Source organism: Phyllostomus hastatus, unplaced genomic scaffold (genome assembly GCF_019186645.2).
Source record: "Phyllostomus hastatus isolate PE091 unplaced genomic scaffold, TTU_PhHast_1.1 phas_scaffold_345, whole genome shotgun sequence".
Taxonomy (NCBI): domain Eukaryota; kingdom Metazoa; phylum Chordata; class Mammalia; order Chiroptera; family Phyllostomidae; genus Phyllostomus; species Phyllostomus hastatus.
The window spans coordinates 23,883,797-23,905,531 of NW_025334024.1; the positions used below are offsets into that span (position 1 = coordinate 23,883,797).

Consider the following 21,735-nt stretch of genomic DNA (forward strand, 5'->3'; position numbering starts at 1 on the left):
CTGAGTGTTCTTCCACCCCACCTCCCCCCCAGGTTCTGTCACCTCACTGAGCCCCTCTTCACTGGGCCCCTGTCCCTCTTGTCCTCTCCTCCTTGACCTGCCTCCCCGCTCGGGTGTGACCGCAGTTCAGGGGCCAGCTTCCCCGCAGTCAGCCACCCGTCGGTCCTTGGGTCCTTCCGAGAGCCCCCGCCCCGGGACCACAGCCATCCGGCAGGGCCCAGGCACCGAGGACTCCGGGCCAGAGAGGGTCTGCTGAGTCTGGCCGTGGGGCTGGAGGGCTGGGGGGCACTGCCACTGCTCACTGAGAGCTGACAAGCCCCTGCCACCTGGGGGAGTCTCCCAGGATCACACGGGGACTCCACGCTGTCACTCTCCCACCAGCCACTCTGTAGGCTGGCCAAGGTATGTGGGGAGCCAGGCTGCTGGTACCTGGGCAGGTCCTCTGACAACGCATGGTGCCCAAACCTGGGCCACCTGGCAGTCCCTGCCTGGACCCCAGACCCCTGCTGGCCTCTAGGAGGTTGCTGTTGGCTCCCAGGGCATCGTCCCCCTCTCTTCCACCACCACCTCCCCAGCCCCGTTTGGCACCTGCTAATCCTTTGCACACGGCCCCAGTGCCGTCCATTAATCCCCCTGTGTTTGAGAGGCCAGCTGTAGGCGGCAGGGAGAAGGCAATTCCTGGCTGGTGGTCGCCATCTGAGCAGGTATCTCGGGATGAGGTGGCGGCTCGGTGGAGGTGGGACTACTGATAGGGTCGCCGCACTGTCCGGCCAGCAAGGCATCTAGACACGAAGAAGCAGGCAAGGCTGAGAACCCTGGGGCTTCCCTCACCTCTCCCTCCCCATGTGGTACAAGGGCAGCTGGTGAAATGCAGATTCTAGGTCCCACGGGGTGGGGGGGTTAGAGGGGCCTGGGAATCTGCATTTCTATCAGCTCCCCGTAGATTCTGAAAGGCTGGTGGTCCGAGCACCACTATTGTCCCGGGCTGCCACCCTCAGGCCCCCGTTCCCACCTGAGCCACCGTCATCCAAGTGGAGTCGGCAGGGACGCGGCCAGGAGATGGAAGGGGCCTGCAAGGGTTTCCTTGTAGGAGGAAAGGGCTGAGTCTGGGGGAGAAGAGAAACTGGGACTGAAGCAGGCTTCCGTAGACCTTTCCAGAAGGCTCAGAAACAGGAGCCAGTGGCTGGCTGCTGTGAGGGGCTTGCAGAGCTGGCCCGCTGGTACCGCGGTGGGAAGATGGGGGACACCTGGGGTCAGGCAGACCTGAACTTAAACTCGGCTTGGCCACTGACTGGCTGTGTTGCTTTGGGCAAGTGTCCTGACCTCTCTGTGCTCCCATTTCCCCTGCTGTGAAGTGCGATGACGACGCTTTTTACTGGGGCCGGGCGGGAGGCAGTGAGAGTGAGGATGAGTGTGGCCGTGGCTGAGGAGCCCTTAGCTCGGCTGGGGCGTGTGAGGCTGCCAGGAGCTGGCTGGGGTCGGGGGAATCCACCATGTGACCTTGGGCTCTTCTGACCTGGGTAGTCACGGTGTCCACACCCTCACTCCACAGGGAATGGACCGCCCGAGGGGCTGTGTCTGGCCCAGGTTCATCTTTTTGGAGACTGAGCCGAGGCCCTGTCCCCTGCCACAACCTCTCACAGGGGAAGCTGGGCTTCCAAGGCCAGAGTGGGGTCAGCAGTCAGAGCTGTGAGCGGAAGGGAAGGTGGTGCCCCGGGGCCACAGGGAGCTGGCCACTGGGGCAGGATCGTGGGCCCCGTGCCTGCCCTTTCCAGCCTGGGGCCCGGAGCCCTGGCAGAGGAGGGAGAGAGGAGCACCCTCCCAGCACTGGGGGTGCAGGGGCGCACCGTGGTGGGCACTGGCCTGGAAGGGCCCTTTCAGGGCTGGGAGCTGGCACACACCGGCCTGTGTGGTGCCCGCGGGCCGGGCCATCCTGTGGGGAGGATCTAGTCACAAGGCCAAGGGCCCGTTCCCCGAAGGTAAATGAAACCAGAAACTGAGCCCGTGCAAGGCAGGGCTGACATGTCCCAGTAAAAACCACAGAAAAGGGGTTTCACTGTCATTTTTCCTTAAAAAATTTTAATCGTGACAATAGGTTCATTTTGTCTATATTAAGACAGATTTTCTATGTACATATTACTTATGAAATTTACATTTATAAAAATTTTCACGGGGATTATGCTGAACATGATATTCCAGAACAAGCATTTTTATTTGACACCAACTGATAGTCACAGCCAACATTTATTAAGCTCCCAGTGTATGCAAGTCACTGTTCTTACCAGTTTATTTCATCCTTGCGATCCCCTCACCCCTACAAAGGAGGTACTGCTAACATCCCATTTCACAGACACACAAACTGAGGCCCTAAGAGTTTAGCGGATCAGCTCGTGACTGCAGTCCAGAGCATGCACATCTTTCCACGTTAGTTCAAATAGACCCTTAATATTCCATCACCGGAGGTAGCATAAAGGATGTAACATGCGCCCCTCTCACAGGAGAGCATTTGGGGACTCTCCAGCAGCCGGGCTCCTGCTGATGGATATTTGAATGGTTTCACCTTTTGCTGCAATGCCGTTGTGGTCAACCTCTCTTACACACACACGTTTGTGAGCTTGAGTATTTCTACGAGGAGATATAATTGCAAAAATGTTTTAAAATATGAGCGGAAAGGGAAGTGCGTCATCTATAAAAGTGCCCTGAAGGGTGGGAGCCGCTGAGAGCATTTGGGGGGGGGCCTAAGGACTCTGTCCCCTACAGGCGGCAGGATGTTGGGCTGGGTCCAGCGGGTGCTGCCTCAGCCCCCAGGGACCCCTGAGAAGACCAAGGTGCAGGAGGAGGAGGGGGCAGAGCCAGAGCCAGAGGTGGAGCTGGAACCCGAGCCAGAGCCTGAAGCAGCCCCCCAGGAGGCCAGGCTGGAAGAGGAGTCCCTGGTAAGAAGCGGAGGCTGCGGAAGGGCATGCTGGGTAGTATTGCACATATTTTAGGCTCTGTGGGTCATGCCATCTCTGTTAGTTACTTCGTTCTGTCCCTGGCTCCTGAAAACAGCCATCCACACCACGTAAACAAGGGAGCATGGCTGTGTTCCAATAAAACTTTATTTACAAAACGAGCAGCAGACTGCATTCAACCCGTGGCCATTGTTTGCCAGCCCCTGGCATCCAGAACAGAGCCACTCGAAGCAGCCGGTGCATGAACTGTTTGTGGCCAGGCCAGGGTGGGACTAGGAGCGTGCTAGCAGGGAGATCTGCTCAGCTCTGTCCGACTTGCTCTGCAGGAAGACTCCCCCAGCGAAGGAAGTGGTGTCTTGATAAACATTAAGGTGCAAACTGCCCGTAGTCACTACGGGCCGGTAACAGTTTGCAGACTGACACGGGTTCATGGACCACGCTTTTAGCAGCTCAGCTCTAGAACTTTCCTTGGAGCACAGCAAAACCTGCCAGTCCGCATACCATTCACTCAGCAGCCTGATGACAACTGATTCAGGAGCTCCGCTGAACAGATTTGATTCAGCTTCTCACGGCCCTCAGGCTCTGGGTGCAGTGCCGGGAGCATAGTGAGGAACACGGCAGTGCTCCCGGGGGTCGGCAGACCAGGGCCCGCCGGGTCGGTCTGCAAGGAGACGGAGGCTATGCGGAAATGCGGTGGGCTCCAACACTGGCCTCAGCTCTACCCTCCCGGGAGGGCCACATAAGTGTGTCAGACTGAGAACCACGGGAGCTCAGAACAGGGAGAGAGTCTTCTCTCTGGGGATCGGAAGCTGGCCCGTGAGGGCTTCCTAGACACAGAGGGCCGGGCGAGCTGTGACTGGAGCAGACCAAGAGGTGGAGCGTGCCGTGGAGAAAGGCTATGACGGGGTAGTGCAGGCTGTTTGGGAAACAGGGAGCCATTCAGCTAGAGGGCTTGTGTGTGTGTTTGCTTGTGTCACGTGTGCACACACAGAGGAATACCCTGTGTGTCCTCAGTGGTATGCTTGCACATACGCGTGTGTTCGAAAATCAGGTATATATGACTATGTATACACATGTGCACACACCAGCAGGTGTATACACACGTGTGTGCACACACTGGTGTGCCTGCAGTTCTGTGCGCATAGGTGGCACGCTCGTGTGTACACATGGGCACATGCACAAGTTTCTGAATCTGTGAATGAATTTGCATGCTTGTGCATCTGTGTACCCGTTTGTGTGTCTGTGCAGTGTGCTCCTGTGTTTGATTTTGTGCCGCAGGTATATTCATATGTGTACAGCTGCATGTATGCACACATGCATGTGTGGGGTTGCATATATGTATATGTGTGCCAGGACATACAACACACATGCATGTGTGCATATGTTTTGTGTCTTGCATGTGCAATATGTGGGGACACATCCATTTATTTTGTGCTGGTGCATGCACATGTGCATAAACACACACCTGCATCTCCATTTATGCACACACATGCTCACACATGTTTGTGCTTGTATGTAAATGCTTGTGAGAGTGCACAAGCTCATGTGTCTGTGTCTGTCTGTTGCACATGCACGTACGTGTACACAGCAACAGGAGGTGCCGCTGCAGAGGTGGGTGAGAGGCAGGCGGCGGGGTGGAAGTCCACCTGGCTGCTGGAGGGGAATGGAGGGTTCGGCCCAGGAGGAGAGGGAGGGCCCTGACTGGGGGTCGGGTGGGGGTTCCTCTCACCTCCCCCTTCCCCTCAGTTTGCTCCAAGTCTCCATAACTCTCTGTAATGTTCCCCCCCTTCCCAGGCCACCGAAGTGGGGCAGCTCCCTGGGCGAGGTGATAGGGTTATGGGCCTGGGGACCACCTTGGAGGGGGTGTGAGGGTCCAGCCCTGGAGGAGGCGACCCTGGGGCTGGGAGGATGGGAGTGTCCCAGGTGGAGGTGAGGCCACCAGCATTCACAGAGACAGTTATGAGAACAGAGTTGTTTGGTCCAGTGGAGGGGTGGGAGGGGCCCCTGCCTGAATGAGGCTGGTCTCTCCGAGGGCTTACACGGTCCTGTGTGAACCCCTCAGCCACCTGAGGAGCCATTCGGAGGGGAGGAAGCAGCCGTGGCTGACCCAGACCCCCAGGGTGAGTGCTGGAAGCCCAGGACGGCAGGGCAGGCGGTGGGACGGGGCTGTGTTCTCCCCTCAGAGCCTTGTTGAAGAACCAGGAGGCTGGCTGGCCCATTTCACAGATGAAGAAACCGAGGCTCAGAGAGACTAAGGGTGGGTTCCGTGGGACTTTTTAGCTGAGCTGAGCTGGAGTCCCAGCCTTCTGACCCCCTTGGGGGTCTCGCCTCCCCCCTGCCTCTGACTTGACCTCCCCAACAGGGGGGAAATGGGCTCCCTGAGGCCCCAGAGCTAAAGTGTGAGGGACTCTTGCAGACACCCAGAAGGCTGCCTCTGCCCCGCCCACATGCCTGCAGGCCCAGGTTGCTGCGCTTCCCGGAGTGAACAGGTACTGTACCACCACCCCTCCCCACAGGGCCGCCCCCCACCCAAGCCAAGGAGCCACTGGGGGTGGGGACCAGCACAACTGTCAGGCCCACAAAGTGTGGGACATTTGTGGAAGGGGCTGGAGGGAGCCTGAGGCAGATATTTTGGGCGTCTCCTGGGCCATGTGGGCGCGGCTAGAGATTCCTCAGCTCCTGGGTGAAATGCAGGTCCAGAGTGGCCGGAGCCTCTGACTTTCCCAGGATGCCAGAAACCCAGACTTTCACACGGAATCTCCTGGTCGGCTCCCGCATTTTAGAGCGGTGGTGCCGATCCGAGCGAGCACATCTGCGGCTGGGGCCGGCCTAGGCGGGGGACTGGTAGCCCCTCTGTTTAGGATGGCCAGCCTCAGTCACAAGGAGACACCCCTGGAGACCCTCAACCCTTCGGGAGTACAGCGTGTGCACCGAGTACAGGGTGGGGACCCCTGGGGCCAGGCTAGCGAGGGGCATGTTGATGGGGGAACTGCATCTGATGGGGGTGGGCTCGGGATGGCACGGGGCATACCTGGCTCCCAAAGACGCGGTGTCCCCACTTCTCAGAGAGGGACCCAAGGCTCAGGGGAAGAGGACACTGAGTCTGAAGTCCCATAGCGGGGAGATGGAGGTTTGCCATTCCCACCAACTTCTTTAGGTTGAGAAACCAAGACCTTTCATTGTCAGTGGCCCCTCTGACGGGGCTGGGGCTGGGGAGGTTGAGGCTGGGCCGGTATCTCTGTCCCTCTGCAGTCCTAGCGCCTGGGCGCTGAGCTGGCTCAGGAGGGGTGTGGAGAAGGTCGTCCCGCAGCCCGTGGCTAGCGGTGGGCCAGCCCAGAACGTGGCAGCCGGCCTGGAGGGCCCGGATCAGGTATTGCTGGGGCTGGATCAGGTATTGCTGGGGCTGGGGGTGGAGGGTCTAGGGCAGAAGGGACCATGGGAGGTGGTGCACCTGGGCTCTCTTCCCACTCCTGTCTGTCTGTCCTGGCAGGCAGGAGCACAGACTCTTGGGCACTGCAGCGCTGGGGGCTCAGGTAAGGCCACGAGGTAGGCAGGCCTTACAGAGTTGGGGCGGAGGGGCGATTGGCATGGACCTTGCCCATGGCGGGAGCCCACGGGGCCGAGTGTCCCACTGGACTAGCCTTGGGTTCGAACCTGGTTTTGAGTTGGGCTGACTGGGGTCTCCGGGTGGGTCCCTTGCTGCTGACTGACTGCCTTGCTTTCTCCTGCAGCCGGGTCCAAGGAGGCCTCCAGGGGGAAGGACGCTGAGTGAGTCCCCGTCCCTGAGCACTGGCTTGGGACCCGATGCCTGCCCCAGGGCAGCTAAATAATTTGGGAGGCCCAGGGCAGCATGCAAATGCAGGGCTCCTTTAAAGATTGTTAGGGGTTTAAGACTGTGAGGACAGAGCATCAAGAATTAAAAAATGAGCCCTTCTAAGTGTGGGGCCCGGCGTGATTGCACTGGTCATGTCCCCACAGAGCCAGACCTATCTGTCCCGGTCACAGGGCGCCCACTGCTGCATTTGGGTCCCTCAGCAGCCCCCACCCCTCCCCTGCTGCCCAGGAGGCCGAGGCTGGGCCTGCTGGCCCAGAGCCTGGTCCGTGCCCGGGCCAGAATTTGAGGTTGGAAGGTTTCCCCACCACCTGAGGTCTTTTGGGAGTATCCAGCATAAGGCCTCCACTGTGCAGAATGGGAGCCGAGGGCCAGGAAGGGCGGGGTGAGGCCTGGGGCCCCAGCTGGGGGTCAGAACAGTGTGGCTGGCCACTCCTTAGTCCACCCGGCTGACCACCGGCCCCTCTGCAGGTCTGGGTCCTGGCTGCTCAGGTGGTTTGAGCAGAACCTGGAGAGAGTGCTGCCTCAGCCTCCCAAAACCTCGGAGGTAAGCGGAGGAAGAGGGGAAGCAGGAAGCTGACCACCTGGGGGGTCTCAGGAAGGACACACCTACTCCAGCAGTGTGTTCCCACCCCCTCCCAGGGTCCGGGATGGGAGGAGTGCCTGCAGGCGGGAGACAGGGGATTTGCGGGGAAGGACAGGCCCGTGCATGGCAGGCCGGGTGAGGGAGCGGGCAGGGCATGCTTTGCTCCAGGCCTTCTGTCCCTGCTTACGATCCAGGGCTGCAGAGACGAGCCCGAGCCTGCAGACGCTGCCTTGGGGCCAGGTACGGGGAAGGGACCTGGGGCGGGCTGTCTGAGATGGTCACAGGCTGGGCTGGGGATGCAACTGGGGCCTGAGGGATCCTGGGGGAGGACCGTAGCTTTCACCCAGGCTAGGGAGGGGTTCGGGGCTTGCTGGGAGGGGTCTATTGTGGGGGCACTAGAACGCCCTCCCAAGTCCAGGCTGGACAGCCACGGGCCTGGGACAGCCTCGTGAGGTCTTAGTCAAGTCCTTTCTGCGCCCCGGGCCTCAGTTCCGTCTGTCCAATGATAGGGCGATCCCAAGGGGCCCCCACTTGGTCACATTTGCCTCTCAAGTCTGCCCCCCACCCCCCGTGCCCCTCAGGGGTTACATGGACCCCTGCCACGTCATCTTAGTCTCCCGCCGTCCCTGCTGCTTAGAGCCCCCGGGACACCCCTTGGAAACAGAGCCCACGCTGCAGGCCCCGGAGAGTCACAGCCTGCCCACTCCTGGCCCCCCGGAGCCCGAGGAGGAGCTGACCTCGGAGCCGGAGCCCGAGCCGGAGCCCGGCTTCCAGGCTTCCTCCCTGCCGCCCCCTGGCGACGCCGCCAGGTGAGCCCGCCTCCGTGCCGCACCTCCCCGGGGAGCAGCGGCGGACACCCAACCTTCACCAAACGCTTTTTTTTTTTTAATTATAAAAGTAACACATGCCCCTGGGAGAAAATTCAAAGGGGTTTCCGGGGCCCCTTTCCCAGGGCAACCGCATCCGCGGCTCCTCGGCCGTCCCAGCGTTTTCTAGGCACAGACAAGCTTGCGAGTGCGTTTCACTTTAAGCACACCCACCCGACAACAGCAACCTGTATATACTCCTTTGTACCTTGCCCTTTTCACCCCGAAACGTCTCTTTGAAGTTGTTTTATACATTTAGGCCAGTTTCATTCTTTCCACGGCTACGTAGTACTTCATTATACGCATGCGCCAGCTTTTAGGTAACCACGTGGTGGACATTTGGTTTGTCGCCACTCTTTCACTGCAAGCGACAGCCTCGTACAGGTGTTGTTTTGCCACATGCAAGCAGTTCTATAGGGTAAACTGTAGGAAACGAAGTTGCTGGGCCAAAGGGTACATGCATGTAAAATCGGGGTGGGTCCTGACAGGTGCCCCGCCCCGGCAGTGGGAGGGGCCTGAGGTGGACCTACGGGGGTGGGGTGGGGGTTGGGGGGAGCCCGAGCTAGCTGCTGGCGTCTGGCCATTAGCTAGACACTTGCCTGAGGAGGCCAGGGAGGGGGACCACGGTCTTTGGGCCGGAGACCTGGGTTCTGGTCTGCCTCCTGGCAGGCTTGCCGTCTGCCTTGGGTTGAGGGGATCAGGCTCTGGTGTCACTCTCCCACCCGGACATGTGGCTCTGTCCCACCCACAGGTTGGTGGCGTGGCTCCTGCATAGGCTGGAGATGGCCCTGCCGCAGCCGGTGCCCCGTGCAAAGGCTGAGGAGCAGGTGAGTGCTGGGCTAGGGGAGAGAGGGCCCTGCGTGGGGACAGAAGTAGGGGACAGGGGAGGTGCAGAGAGGACTCGGTGCAGACGGAGCTTGGAGACAACCCTCCTGGGTTTTCATGCAAAGAGAACCAGAGAGGATGCTCCAGGCAGGGAGCCCAGCCTGGGCAAGGGAGCTGAGGCGGGACCAGGCAGGAGCGGAGGGCCGCCTCGGAGGCAGGAGAGGAGAGGCCGGGAAGAGGGGAGTCCCGAGCAAGGGGGTCTTCCATAGTGCCCTTGCAGGGAAGAAGGGTCGGTTGATGCAGGGGAGCTGGTGAGGAGGCCACAGCAGTGCTTCCCCCTTTCTCCCCGTGCAGGAGCCTGGCTCTCCTGGGACCTGTGACGTGCAGACCAGTAAGTGACACGCTGGGGGTCCTCACGTGCGTCTCTGGGAGTGTTGCTTGGGTGCTGAGACTGTCTCTTGCCAGGCCCGGACTTGCTTGGGCGTGGGGTGTGGGGCAGAGGCAGGGTCTCCCAGCCAGGAGCCAGAGGAGCCCGAGCCCTGGAGGCCCCACCTCAGGTCAGCCTAGCCAGGTAGCAGACGGTGGCTGGAGGCCCCTGCTGGAGGCTGGGGAGATGGGGGGTGGGGTCATGCTTGGCCTGCCTTCCAGCTTCCGTGGACAGAAGGCAGCTCTGAGGCCTAGTCGGTGGGAACACCCAGAGGGAGCTCCCACTGCCCCCCGGCAGCTATGCCTGTGGGTTTGGCTGAGCGGAGTCCCTGGCTGAGGGGTGAGGGCGGATGCATGGGGAACTGGAGGCACAGACTCAGCTCCCTCGAGCTGGGAGGGAAGCCCACCCCCCACCCACCCCCTGTGGCCAGGTTGGGCAGGTGAGTGTGGTACCTGTTACCCCAGACCTGCATCTGGACTGGGGGGGAGACTGAGGCCAAGAGAAGTGGGCCAGGGGCCCAAATCTGCCCTTCTTTCATTTTGTGGCCTCTGGAAAGGCATGACGTGCACAGGGCATCCATGCATGCATGCATGCATGCATTCACACATGTCCCGGAGGGCCTGCTGTGTGCCAGGCCTGTGGTGAGTGCTAGAGATGGGCCAGCCTCAGTCCCCCTAGGCTGATGGTGGTCTTTCCGAGAACTCTGAGGCGGGGGACGGCCACCGTGGCCGGAGTATAGGCAGGCTGGCCGACCATGGAGCCCAGTCTGACAGAGCGGCTATGGGAGGCAAGGGGGTCTGTGTGACGGTGACAACATTGTGAGCAGGGCTCACTCAGTCTCATGGAGCTCGTGGCCACCCTGCCGGACACAGAGCGGGGACCCCCATGGCTGCTGGACCAGGCGGCGACGTGCCCAAGGCCACGGAGCAAGTTCTCACGGAGTGGAGACTGGAATTCCCTTGACCTGGTGGCACTTTCCCAGCTGGGCTGAGGTTAAGGGAAGAGGGAAGGTTCCCTGGGACAGAGCCCCCTGCCCCTGCCCGCCGACCAGCGGTTGCTGAGAGCAGTGAGGGGTGGAGCCCCTGGCTCCCCTTAGCTTGTCCCTGCTCCCCTGGAGGGAGGCAGGACTCTAGGAGGCAGGACTCTAGGCCAGTTGTAGATAGGGCCTCCCTGTGTGCTGGAGTGTGGGGTCGGGGGTCAGGGGTCAGGGGTTGGCATTAGGGCAGCAATGGGGTGAATCAACACTCTGGCCGGGAACTGGGCGTTGGTGTCCCAGGGCTGCCACAGCCCAGGACCACAGACTGGTGCTTCCAAGGAGCAGAAACGTACCTCCCTCTGTCCAGGAGGCCAGGAGTCCTGAACCCAAGTGTGGGCAAGGTTGGCTCTTCTCAGGGCTCTGAGGGGGACACCATCCCCGCCTCTCTCCTGCCTTCCAGCGGCTGTGGGTGATCCCCTGCCCTCTGCCCGTTTCTGGCACATCCCCCCGCTGCCTCTCTGACCAGGGTACTGGTCACTGGCTTTAGGGCCCGCCCTCCATCCAGGGTGATCCCATCTTGACATCCGTAACTAATGCCTTCTGTAAAGACCCTGTGTCCGAACAAGGTCACGGCCACAGGTAACAGGAGTTAAGACGTGGGTTATGTTTGGCGGGGACACCATTCCACCCAGTAGACGGGGTGATCCCGAGGGGCTGGGGCTGAGGGGCCCCTTCCCCCTGCCCCATCCCCCAGACTCCCCCCCTTCACCCGCTCAGGCACTCACCCATTCTGTCCCCTTGCCTAGCCACCCACCCTTCTGTCTTCTCCTTTGTCTCAGGGGTGGCAGCGGCTGGAGGCCTCTGAAATAAGGGAGAAGGGAGTCTGGGAGAGCGGACGGACAAACGGACAGATGATGGAAGGAAAGAAGGGTGTCCTGAAGACAAGACCTGCAGGGGAGGGGGGACGGGGTGGCCGAGGACCCCCTATGCTCCTTAAACACTGACCCCTGGCCCTCCCCACACTCCCAGGCCAAGCAAGGGGGAGTCAGAGTCCCTCCCATGGCCCCAGAGCTGCCTCTTGGGGACTGAGGCCGGCCCCTTCCCCCCAAAATTTGGGGAAGGTAAGCTTGGGGCAGCCGGTGGCTGTAAGGCTAGACAGCAGGGGGAACTCCCAGCGGCAGGCTGGGAAAGCCCTGGCAGGACTGTCTCTGAGCAGACACCTGCCCGGCCCTCAGCACGGTGTCCACCACATAGCCGGTGCCCCCACAGGACACGGGTGTCCCCAGGAGAGGTTCTTCTCAGGCTCGGCCTCCTTCCTCCCCCCAGGGGGTCGGGGAGTGGACAGCACCAGGTGCTTTGATTGACATTAAAGAGCATAAATCAGCACGCTGAACCCGTGAACGCCTGATATGAGTGCATCAGACAGGCTAAAACGCACGTGCAGGTTGGAAAAGTGGGTGGATTCGGTGTGGCCTGTGGCGTGGGGGATGTGGGGAGGAGGAGGGAGCCACGGTCCCGAGCTGCTTGCCCTGGGTCCCCGACGGCCCACGGATGTCTGTGTTTGGGGCATCGAGTGATTTTAAAAATGAGAATTCGTTGCCAGCGTCTAAAAAGCAGTCGGCTTTCCACAGAAGAAGGCCGGCTTCTCGTGAAAGCTGGGAAGGTCCAGCTGTAACAGGCCCACGCCATGTCCACCACGTCACCCATATGTACCATCTGCCCGGCTGGCTGGGCCTTTGAGTGTGAGACCCCTGAGGCCTCACGCCGGTGGTGAGGGGACAGTAGTCCTGGTAGAAAGAGAGGGACAGCTGATCCTGAGTCCTTGAGGCAGAGGGCAAAACTAGACATGTTAGAGACTGTTTAAGGGACCAGGCTGTGGCACTGGGGAGCCACTGAAGGTGGCTGAGCGAGGGGGGGGGTGCCTTCAGAAGGAATACTGAGGCTTAGCGAGCATTGCACTTTGGGCCCCATCCAAAGCATCCGGGACCCAGGCCTGCCGGAGGGGAGGGAGGCTTTGAGCCAGGGCTTGGGCTGTGCCAGCAGCCGAGGGTCCAGGTGGGGGCCTTGGCCTAGATGTCGTGCCCCCTGCTTCCTGTCTGCTGGCCCTGGAGGCAGGAGCTCCTTCCCCAGAGGAGGCAGATGAGTGTCACGGCCAGGGTCAGAACTCCACTCGGTGGCCCTGGGCGACATCCTCGGCTGGCAGAGAGGATGCTGGCCAGGTGGCGGCAGGCCCACACGGGACTCCAGGGGCGACGTGTGAGCCCCAGAAGCAGCAGCAGTTTCCACGTGAGCTTGAGCACCCACGGCGGCCCAGCCATGACCTGGGCACCTGGGGGGCCCTGGAAAAGCCGGGACAGCTGTGAATCGTGTGTCTGCGGAGAGGGGCTCAGAGCCCCAGGGGCGGGGACAATGGCTCCTGCTGCTCGGGCCCTGCCCCAGGATCAGTGCGGCAGAGCGCCCGCCCGTCCTGGCTGGTACCTGGGGCACCATCGTCCCTCCCCACCATCGTCCCCCCACCACAGAATCTTTGGCTGTAAACCGGGGGACAGCTTGGGGCAGGCCTTGTGGGCACGGCACAGCGCGGAAAGGAGGAAGTGCCTGTAAAACGCTTCCTCCCCAAATAGTGCCTAAAAGAAAAGGTTAATGAAAGGAAAACAAGGATGTACGCAAGGACACCTTGACTCTTCAGGACGCCAAGGAGGCCCTCCGGGGGCACATGTGTCACCTGGGATAGTCTGCCAGGGAAACAGGACGCAGGAGGCCAGCACCACCTCTGCCGTCCTGTGTGGCTTTGGACTCATCCCTCAGCGTCTCTGAGCTGGCTCTCCGGTCTGTAAAATGGGAGAGTACACTTCTCACCCTGCAGGGCTGCCATCAGAGCTAATGAGCTCACAGGCCAGGGGACGCACGGTCTCCTGGATGTCCCCTGCCAGGTCCAGCAGGAACTTGCACCCAGTGGCTGCTCGGGGTGGAGACCCCACACCATTGCCGGATGGAAACATAGAATGACACATGTGACACAACCCATCACTGGGTTTGGGGCCACACGTGGAAGAGCTTCCCTGGGCAAACCCCAAGGCTGCCTGTAGGGCCAGAGGCTTCCCCAGGGGGCAGGCAGGCGCTCCTCTGTGAGGTGGGGTGACATCTGCCCTTGGAGGCCAGGAGGCGGCAGTGGGGAGCAAGGTGGCTCTTGGGAGGCATTCAGCTCTGTGCCTCGTGCACGAGACGCACCCCATAAAGGGAGGCGTTAATCTGTGTCTCAGTTTGCTCATCGATAGAATGGGGAATAACGTATAATGTATGAAAAAGAAAATGGGGCTAATAATTGTTCCCGCTTCAAAAGGTTGATGGAGGGACTGATTGAATGAGTCCGTGTAATTCACGTAGCACAGGGCCTGGCACTAGTAACCGTTGTCATTATGATTACGTATTATTCCACACCATGAACGTTAACTTCCAGAGTCACAGGATGAGCTGGGGGCCAGCTTCCATGGGAAGTCGCCATTAGTAACTCCTGCTTGGCTTGAGGGTCCCCTAGGTCCCCGGAGCTTTTAGAAACACCTGGTATCCAGGCAATTTCCTGTTTCTCCCCCTTTTCTCCTGCCTGGGGGTGGGCTCAGCTTCCCGATGTCTCCCCAGCTGGCACTTCTGCCAAGTTCACAGCCCCAGTGTTTTCACGGTCAGCGACAGGGTACGTGGGGGAAATGTCGGAAATTGCAGACTCCTCTCTGAAGATGGGGCTGCCTCCACGAGAGAATTGACCCTCTAAGGGGGCAGAGCCTCTGGGTCTACCAAGGAGAAAAAGACTCCCAGAAGCAGGTGCTGAGATTATGGGCACGAGGTACGCCGTCACCAGTGGGTGGCATCTGGGAGCGGGCTGCGGGTGAGCTCTCTCTCTGCATCCCTTGGGACAATGCAGGCCACCCTGCACCCAGATGTGCCTGGTGGACCTTGAGCTTGGGTCTTTCGGCATCGCCTGCAACACTGTGGTTAAAAGCAGTTTCTGCTCCACACAGACCCCAAGAAGGGGGTCCCAAGGAGAAACAAAGACTGCCCATCATGGAAGCTCTGTCTCAAGTGAAAAGAGTGGGAAATGAACGGGAGACGGGGCAGATGATCATGGGCGTCAGCCCATCGCTTCAGCGCTGATCCGGTTGCTAATGGTCCTGCTGATAATGGTGCTGTGGCCAGGGCTGGCTGAGGGCTGCTGCACCGCTGCTAAGGGCCAAGGCTCCCTGCGGGGTCCCTGGGACTCAGAGCCCCAAGCCCACTCTCCCCCACACCCTGTGTCCCCTGCAGTCAGCATCCTGCCCGGAGGGCAAGAGGAGCAGGATCTCGTGCTGGAAGAGGTTGACCCTCCCTGGGAGGAGGGTGAGCGTCAGGAGGGCAGCACCAGCCCATGGGGCTCAGAGGCAGCGGCTCCAGCTTATGAAGAGGAGCACGCGGCCGCGGAAGAGAAGCCCAGGTGGGAGCCAGAGCGGGCCCTGAACAAGGACTGGGAAGATGAGAGACACGCAGCACAGAACCTCAAAGGCATACAAGGGCCTAGAGAGTGAACCAAGCCTGCCTCTCCCTCCCCCCCGCCCCACACACACCCATCCCTTCCCCTGGGGCACAGCGGCTGCACGTTCTTCTGTACCGTTCCAGGAACCACCTGAGCACGAACTCCCCTCTTTTATTTTTGCACCTGCCCACCTGCACCTGCTACATTCATTTAGCAATTTGGCTTGAGGTCTTTCTACCCTCAGCACATAGAGACATCTGCGCTTTTTGTTTTACGTCTGTGTTGTATTCCATCACACGGATGTGCCAGAATTTATTTAACCTGTCTACTATTAATGGGCATTGAGGTTGATTCAGAAGTTTGTTATTGTAAATAATTCTGCAATAAGCACTCTTGCACATGCCTGTGAGTGCATTGCAAAGGTGGGGAAACTGAGGCTCAGAGAGGATCAGGGGCTAAATAGTCACCATCAGGACCTCAGGCCGTGAAGAGGCCTTGCTGCTGGAGAGAGCCCGGGGTGACTCCGGTGGGGGGTCCCCAAGTTGATTCTTTTTAAAAAAATATTTATTTATTTTTAGACAGAGGGGAAGGGAGGGAGAAAGAGAGGGAGAGAAACATCCACATGTGATTGCCGCTTGCATGTCCCCTGCTTGGGACCTGGCCCTGCAACCCAGGCAGGTGCCCTGAGTGAGAATCAAACCAGTGACTCTTTGGTTCACAGGCCGGTACTCAATCCACTGAGCCACACCAGCCAGGGTCCCAAGTTGATTCTTGGTTGAGGGGTTCAGATATGGTCTCAGGGGGTCACAGGACATCTTATTGAAAGTGGGGGCAGGAGGTGGACTGGGGTGCCCCTGCAGAGGGTTTATCTAGTGCCTCCGACCTCATTTCAGGGAGCTTCCCCGGATTCAGGAGGAGAAAGAAGATGAGGAGGAGGAGGAGGAGGAGGAAGAAGAAGAGGAGGAGGAGGCTGAGTAAGGCACTTAGGCCCTTGGCTAAGGAGTGCCCCAGGGAGGTGGGGTTGCAGGGAGGGGCACCAGGCTTCTGGGGTGGGGCTGCTCACGGGAGTGCCTTCCTTTCTTCTGTGCTGGTGCGGCTGGGCGCAGACCAGGGACGCGGGGGGGAGGCTGGGGGTCCCCCACCCACAGTGCTCACGATGACCTGGGACTCCTATTACCCACCGCCCCCCAACCCCCCACCCCCATCCCCACCCCCACACGCTTGCAAACAAACATGAGAATGCAACCTCCACAGGGAAGGGGTGGAGGGATTTGTTTATTGTGTCCGCTGCCATGTCCTCAGAGCCTCGAACAGTGCCTGGCACGGCAGGCACCAGGTCCGTTTGTTTGAGCGCACGGATGCGTGGGTGAACGAATGGGCGCAGCAGCAGGCTCCCAGCTCTCCCCCATAAGTAACCGAACCACCGCGCGGAGCCCTCTCCCTTCCGCACAGCGCCCCCAGCGGTCGGCCCTGGCTGCCTCTGCGCCCAGTCAGGCTGCTGCGGTGGATTCGGCTCCCCGGCGGGGTCATGGCTGATTCTCCACCCACGCCCACAAAGATCTCAGCAGTAACACGCACAGGAGAGTTCCGTTAAAACAGAGGTTAAAGAATGGAGACCAGGAACCACTAAAAGTTAGACTCATCCAACTTGCTGAGAAGCTCTGTCTTAACTATTGTAACCACTAAAAAAGAAATAGTCCCTAGGGGACGTGACAGAGGTGCCACAATATAGAAATGGTATATTAACATTTATATTAACAGTAACAAATCAACCTGACATTCCACACAGCGTCCTGTCAAATAGATTTCACTAAAAACACACACACACACACGCACACACACACACCAAGAGGGAGCAGATTTGTAGGCTCGAGGGCCGGATGGAAGGACGGATGCAGCGGGTAGAACAGGGAGTGAAGAGCAGGCAGCCAGACGCCTGAGTCTGGGGTTAAGGGAGCGAGAGGTTGGCCTGGAGGCTGGATGTCAGCACCCTGGGAGCAGATGGAGCTGAAGCCCGAAAGCCACGTGGCCAGAGGAGATGCCCAGAGAGTGGGCTTGGAGAGAGGAGAGGCCCACAGGCCGGATGAGAGCCAGGGAGCCCGGGAGGATGCTCAGCGAGGGGGAAGGGAGGGGGAAAAATGCGGGGCCTGAAGGTTGGAAAGTACTTCAAGGAAGGAGGGAGTGATCCTTTGCCTCAAGTGCAACCCACAGGTCCGGGGAACGGTGACAATGTAGCTGTGGAAGGATGGGCAATGATGCTTCAAAGGCCTTGAACTTGACTCCCTGGGAGCAATGAGGAGCAGCACAATCTGGCTGCTGCATTGTGGGGAGACAGAGGCAGAGAGAGCAGGGGAGGCCTCCATGGCAATCAGGACCAGTCCCTTGCTCCACCCCCTGGAATTACCCGCCCCTCCGGCCTGCCCTGCCACAGCCCCGGGGCAGGGTAGCACCACCAGTGTTAGGAGCACAGGCTCTGCTCTCAGCGGAGAGGCCTGGGTCAGGGGCACACCTGCACGAAGCTTCCACCCCGACACTTGTGACATGGGGGGCAACAGTAGCCCCCTGCAGAGTGGTCATGGGCCCAGCTGTGATGATGGGTGTGGTAGGACCTGGCCTGGAGCCAGTGCCCCACAGAAGGTCCCTGATGTTCGAATCCCCGCTGAGGGCTGTGTTTAGTCCCTACCAGAAAGAGTTAAACTGATGAGACCAACACAGGATTTCAGGGCAGGAACGCTGCCCAGTGTTATCTTGCTTTTAGTCCACCCCTGCCTGGGTTGCATATAATCTTTCCATCCCTGGCAAGAGGCCATGCAGCCACTTGCTTCCCTCCACTGATGGGGAGCTCACCCCTCAAAGGCTGTGCATTACATCCACATGCACCTCTCACTTATGAAATTACTTCTTCCCTTAAAACGAAGTGTGCTTCCTTATGATGTCTGTGACCCCGGCCTCGTTCTGCTCTCGGGCCCCCCCGGGGCCTGTCTGCTCTCACTAACAGGCAGCTCCTCTTCCCCTCAGTGAGCACCTTCCATGCTGCCTAGCTTCCTTAGCGCAGCCTTGTTCGCTGTCTGCTTTCCACCCGCCTCTGTGTAGAGCAGCCCGGGGGGCGGGGATGTTCCCCCACTAACCTGTGTGCCCAACACCTCGTCCTGAAAACCCCTTTCCGTGCCCCGCTCCTGAGCTGAAACACCCCTTGAAGGCCAGGGATCCCATGTGCGCACACCCATGCACGTGCACTGCTTGTGTTCTCAGTGCGCAGTGCATACGGGTACATCCATGCTTTCATAGACACACGAGCACACACACGCTGGGTTATGCACACACAAGTCCACACGCAGTCTGCAAACAGACGCAAGCTCACACGTACACACTTGCGGATACACTGCACCCTGCGTGTGTTCTCATGCACACAAAGCACGTGCATTCAGTGACAAATGCCGTAGGCACGCACATGCTCCCACGAATGTTTACCCAGAGTTTCACACTCAGGGATGCTTTGGGCCCAGGGCTCCAGGCAGGGACGAGGGGTTCTGTGGTGAGAGAGTGTGACCCCAGAGCCGGGGCCAGAGGGTTCCGGGGTGGGCAAGGGGCTGGCCGTCACTGGCTGGGGAAGGATGCTCTCAGCCAGCTTTGTGGAGGCACAGGGGTTACTGACGATGCCGGCAGATGGTCACCTAGCGACCAGGTCTCTGCGGGCAGCAGCTCAGCTTTTCCTAGCAACCGCAGGCTTTGGGTCCCCACCTGGCCTCCTGGGAGTGTTTCTGCAGAGTTCCCCGCACATCCCTCCAGTCTGATTAGAAGCAGGACGAATCGGTGGCTCATCCGTCACCTGAGCCCCACCGGCTCCAGAGCCAGCCTTGCAGGCTTGGGGCTGGGTAGGTGCTCCGAAGTCTCCACTCGCAGGCCCTGTCTGGGGGCTTGGGATGGATGCTGTCGCCCCCAGCTGAGCTCCTGCACCATGGGCGTCCTTGTCGGCACAGACAGCGAGATCCACGTAGGTGGCTGCCGCCCCCCAATGGCTCCCCTCCTCCCGTCTTTTGGGGTTACGGTGCCAGGTGAAGAGGCTGCTGAAGGTGACTGTGAGGGCCTCCATTTGGGGGCACAGCCTGCTGGGCGACTTGGGCGGGGAGGAGGAGTGGGCTCCTGGATGCTGATGCTCCTCCCTGCACCTTTAACCCTTTCACTTGGGGAACCTGGGGCTGGGAGGGGTGCTCTGTCCGCTTGGAATTCCCTGGGATTTGGGAACCTTCCAGAAGTCGATGGCTTGCTGCTTCTGGGCCAGGGAAGAAGGGGTCTTGGCAAGCCCTGGGCACACTGCCGACCAGAGGCAAATGTGACTTTGGGCACATAAGTCCCCAAACAGCCCCTGGCGGCATGGACGGGGCCATGGTAGGGCCGGTTAGGCATCTCCATAGTGGGGGATGTTTGTACAACATGTTTCCCAGTCCACGTGGGTGGTTCACAGCCCTGAAGGGTGCTGTCTCCCCTGAGATTGATAATGATGATGATGATGAGCACGGTCCTGGAGACAGCTGTGATTTGGTGAGCGCTTGTTCTCTGTGCCAGGCACTGTGCTGCGGCGTCTGCCGTGAGTCCCGTTTCACAGGTGAGCAGTCGGAGGCTCAAAGACAGGGGTGTCGGCCCGCAGGGGCAGAGCTGGCCTTCTGTCCCAGGCCAGGCTGGCTCCAAGGCAAACCCTTGGCACCACAGACAGGGAGAGCTGCTGACCAGTCGTTAGAGAGGGCGAATCGAGAATGACCCCTGACACGGGGAGTCTTTTTTGACTTTTCCACGAGATTCTCAGTGGCCCTCTGACCTCACCAAAATAAGTTGGGCTGTACAGGTGGGGCAAGTCCTACCCATTTGACAGGTGAGCAAACTGAGGCAGCCCGAGGGCTTCCCAGTAATGCCCACGGCCACACAGTGCCTTCCTGGCCTGACTCTGCAACGATCCAGACCCGGGGCAGCCTCTCACTGGGCCGTGGGAAGCTCACATCCAGGAGCTTTGCGCTCTGAAAACCACGGGGGGCCTCGTTCCCACAATGCTTGTGGGGGCCCACAGAATGTTTTACTTTCTTTTAAAGTCAGACCAAAAATTAAACTTCGAAATGGAAGATAATTTTTTTAAAATTTATTTTTAGAGAGGGAAGGGAGGGAGTTAGAGAGAGAGAGAAACATCAATGTGTGGTTGCTGGGGGTCATGGCCTGCAACCCAGGCATGTGCCCTGACTGGGAATCGAACCTGCGACACTTTGGTTTGTAGCCCGCGCTCAATCCACTGAGCTACGCCAGCCAGGGCTGAGAATGTTTTAATATATAACACTAACACACGAATCTTCATATAAATGCAGCCGCAGAATGTAATTTTGAATGTAATCTTATGGAGGTGGTGGCCTGTGAACCCTGACGTGCCCGGCCCCACGAGCGTCATGATGTGTCCTCGCTTGTGTGAGTTGAGTCTCTTGAAGGGACTCTTCCTCCCGGGGCAGAGTGGGGAGTACGAGGCCGGCAGGGCAGGCGCCTCGACATGCTCGTACGACATGCTCGTATGACAAAGAGAAGCAAAGTGAGCTGGGTCTCTGGATCCTGCAGACACTCGCCTCACTCCTCCCTGTCACGTGGGGTTGTGGGGACACTCAGAGGCGGCAGCGGAGTGTTACGTGCGTGGCCCTGGGGTCAGAGACACCGGGTCTTATCCAGACTTGCCTTGCACAGGCTGTGTGACCGTGGACAGACCACCTGACCCCTCTGAGCCTCTGATTTCCAAGCCGGAATGGGGGCGGCCACGGCCCTGGCCTCCCAGGGTCACGTGGGGGAGGGTTCGGGGAGACGCTGCATGCAGAGTGCTGGGCGCAGGGCCCTGCACGCACCCCGCGGGAGCCGCTGTGACGATAGGGTTGCCGGCTGGCCCTGCTCCCGGGCTGCTGGCTGCAAACTGCCGGGGGTGCAGTCTGCCTCCACTGCCCCCCCCGCCCCCCCCCAACCTTGGGAGGGCCGAGAGTGGTGAATCCGGTTCACCGAAGGTCACCCTCTGTGAGCCCCTCGCTGACAGGTCTGGGGGTGAGTGGGCTATGAGGAAGCATGATCTAATTCTCCCCACAAAAATCACATCAGCCCCGGTCTGAGTCACATGTTAACCCAGAGGTCACGCGTGGGCACCTAAGGCCCCAATTTAGCCTGGAGACCGGCTCTTTGGAATATCTACATGTTAAAATACAGATAGATTAATTTGGATTAATTATCCGCATAAGGAAATTCCATCTTAAAACGTAGTTTAGGCTCCTCTAGAAAATCAGAAGAGCTGGCCATTAGGACCCCACTCCAAGTGGGGTGGGGTTGCCAACTCAGGGGGACATGGGTTCCCTGATTTGCTGTAGTCCTCTCTGCCCCCAGAGCCTCACCCTGGTCCCTGTCGCTCACGTGTGCCTGCTGCCTGCGCCGGGGACCCTGAGAGCTCCAGCGGTTGCAGGGTGGCCCTGCTCCCACACGTGGAAAAAATGCAGGGCTGGCGTTTGAGGGTTTGTGTGGAGTGTGGCAATGTGCTGTGTGATTTCGGCCAGGTCGGTTCACCTCTCTGGGCCTCACTTTTCTCGTACTCCCTGCCCCGTCTGGAGGCAACGAGGTTTCCTGGAGACGCTCAGAGAGGAAAGGCTGGGCATGTAGTTCGAACACCATACAGTGCCCTTCGATCCCACCCCAGGGGACGGTTCCTCCGGCTGTCCTCCACGCTTTTCTTTGCACACGCTGTTCCCCCTTCCTGGACACCCT

General features: G+C 59.6%; 1 protein-coding gene across 2 annotated transcripts in view; it reads left to right on the forward strand.

Annotated features, from left to right (window-relative positions):
- The first annotated feature begins 640 nt into the window (after positions 1–640).
- The window catches only part of CNGB1 (cyclic nucleotide gated channel subunit beta 1), a 53,270-nt gene continuing 32,175 nt past the window's right edge, over positions 641–21,735 (forward strand). For both annotated transcript variants that reach the window (XM_045818400.1, XM_045818401.1), the window contains exons 1-14: positions 641–704; positions 2,761–2,933; positions 5,014–5,071; positions 5,368–5,440; positions 6,204–6,321; positions 6,442–6,484; positions 6,683–6,719; positions 7,255–7,330; positions 7,564–7,609; positions 8,007–8,178; positions 8,987–9,062; positions 9,415–9,451; positions 14,763–14,928; positions 15,861–15,941. In XM_045818400.1, coding sequence (XP_045674356.1) covers positions 2,769–2,933; positions 5,014–5,071; positions 5,368–5,440; positions 6,204–6,321; positions 6,442–6,484; positions 6,683–6,719; positions 7,255–7,330; positions 7,564–7,609; positions 8,007–8,178; positions 8,987–9,062; positions 9,415–9,451; positions 14,763–14,928; positions 15,861–15,941 — 1,148 coding nt within the window. In that variant the 5' untranslated portion in view covers positions 641–704; positions 2,761–2,768. The remainder of the gene's footprint in view (positions 705–2,760; positions 2,934–5,013; positions 5,072–5,367; positions 5,441–6,203; positions 6,322–6,441; positions 6,485–6,682; positions 6,720–7,254; positions 7,331–7,563; positions 7,610–8,006; positions 8,179–8,986; positions 9,063–9,414; positions 9,452–14,762; positions 14,929–15,860; positions 15,942–21,735) is intronic.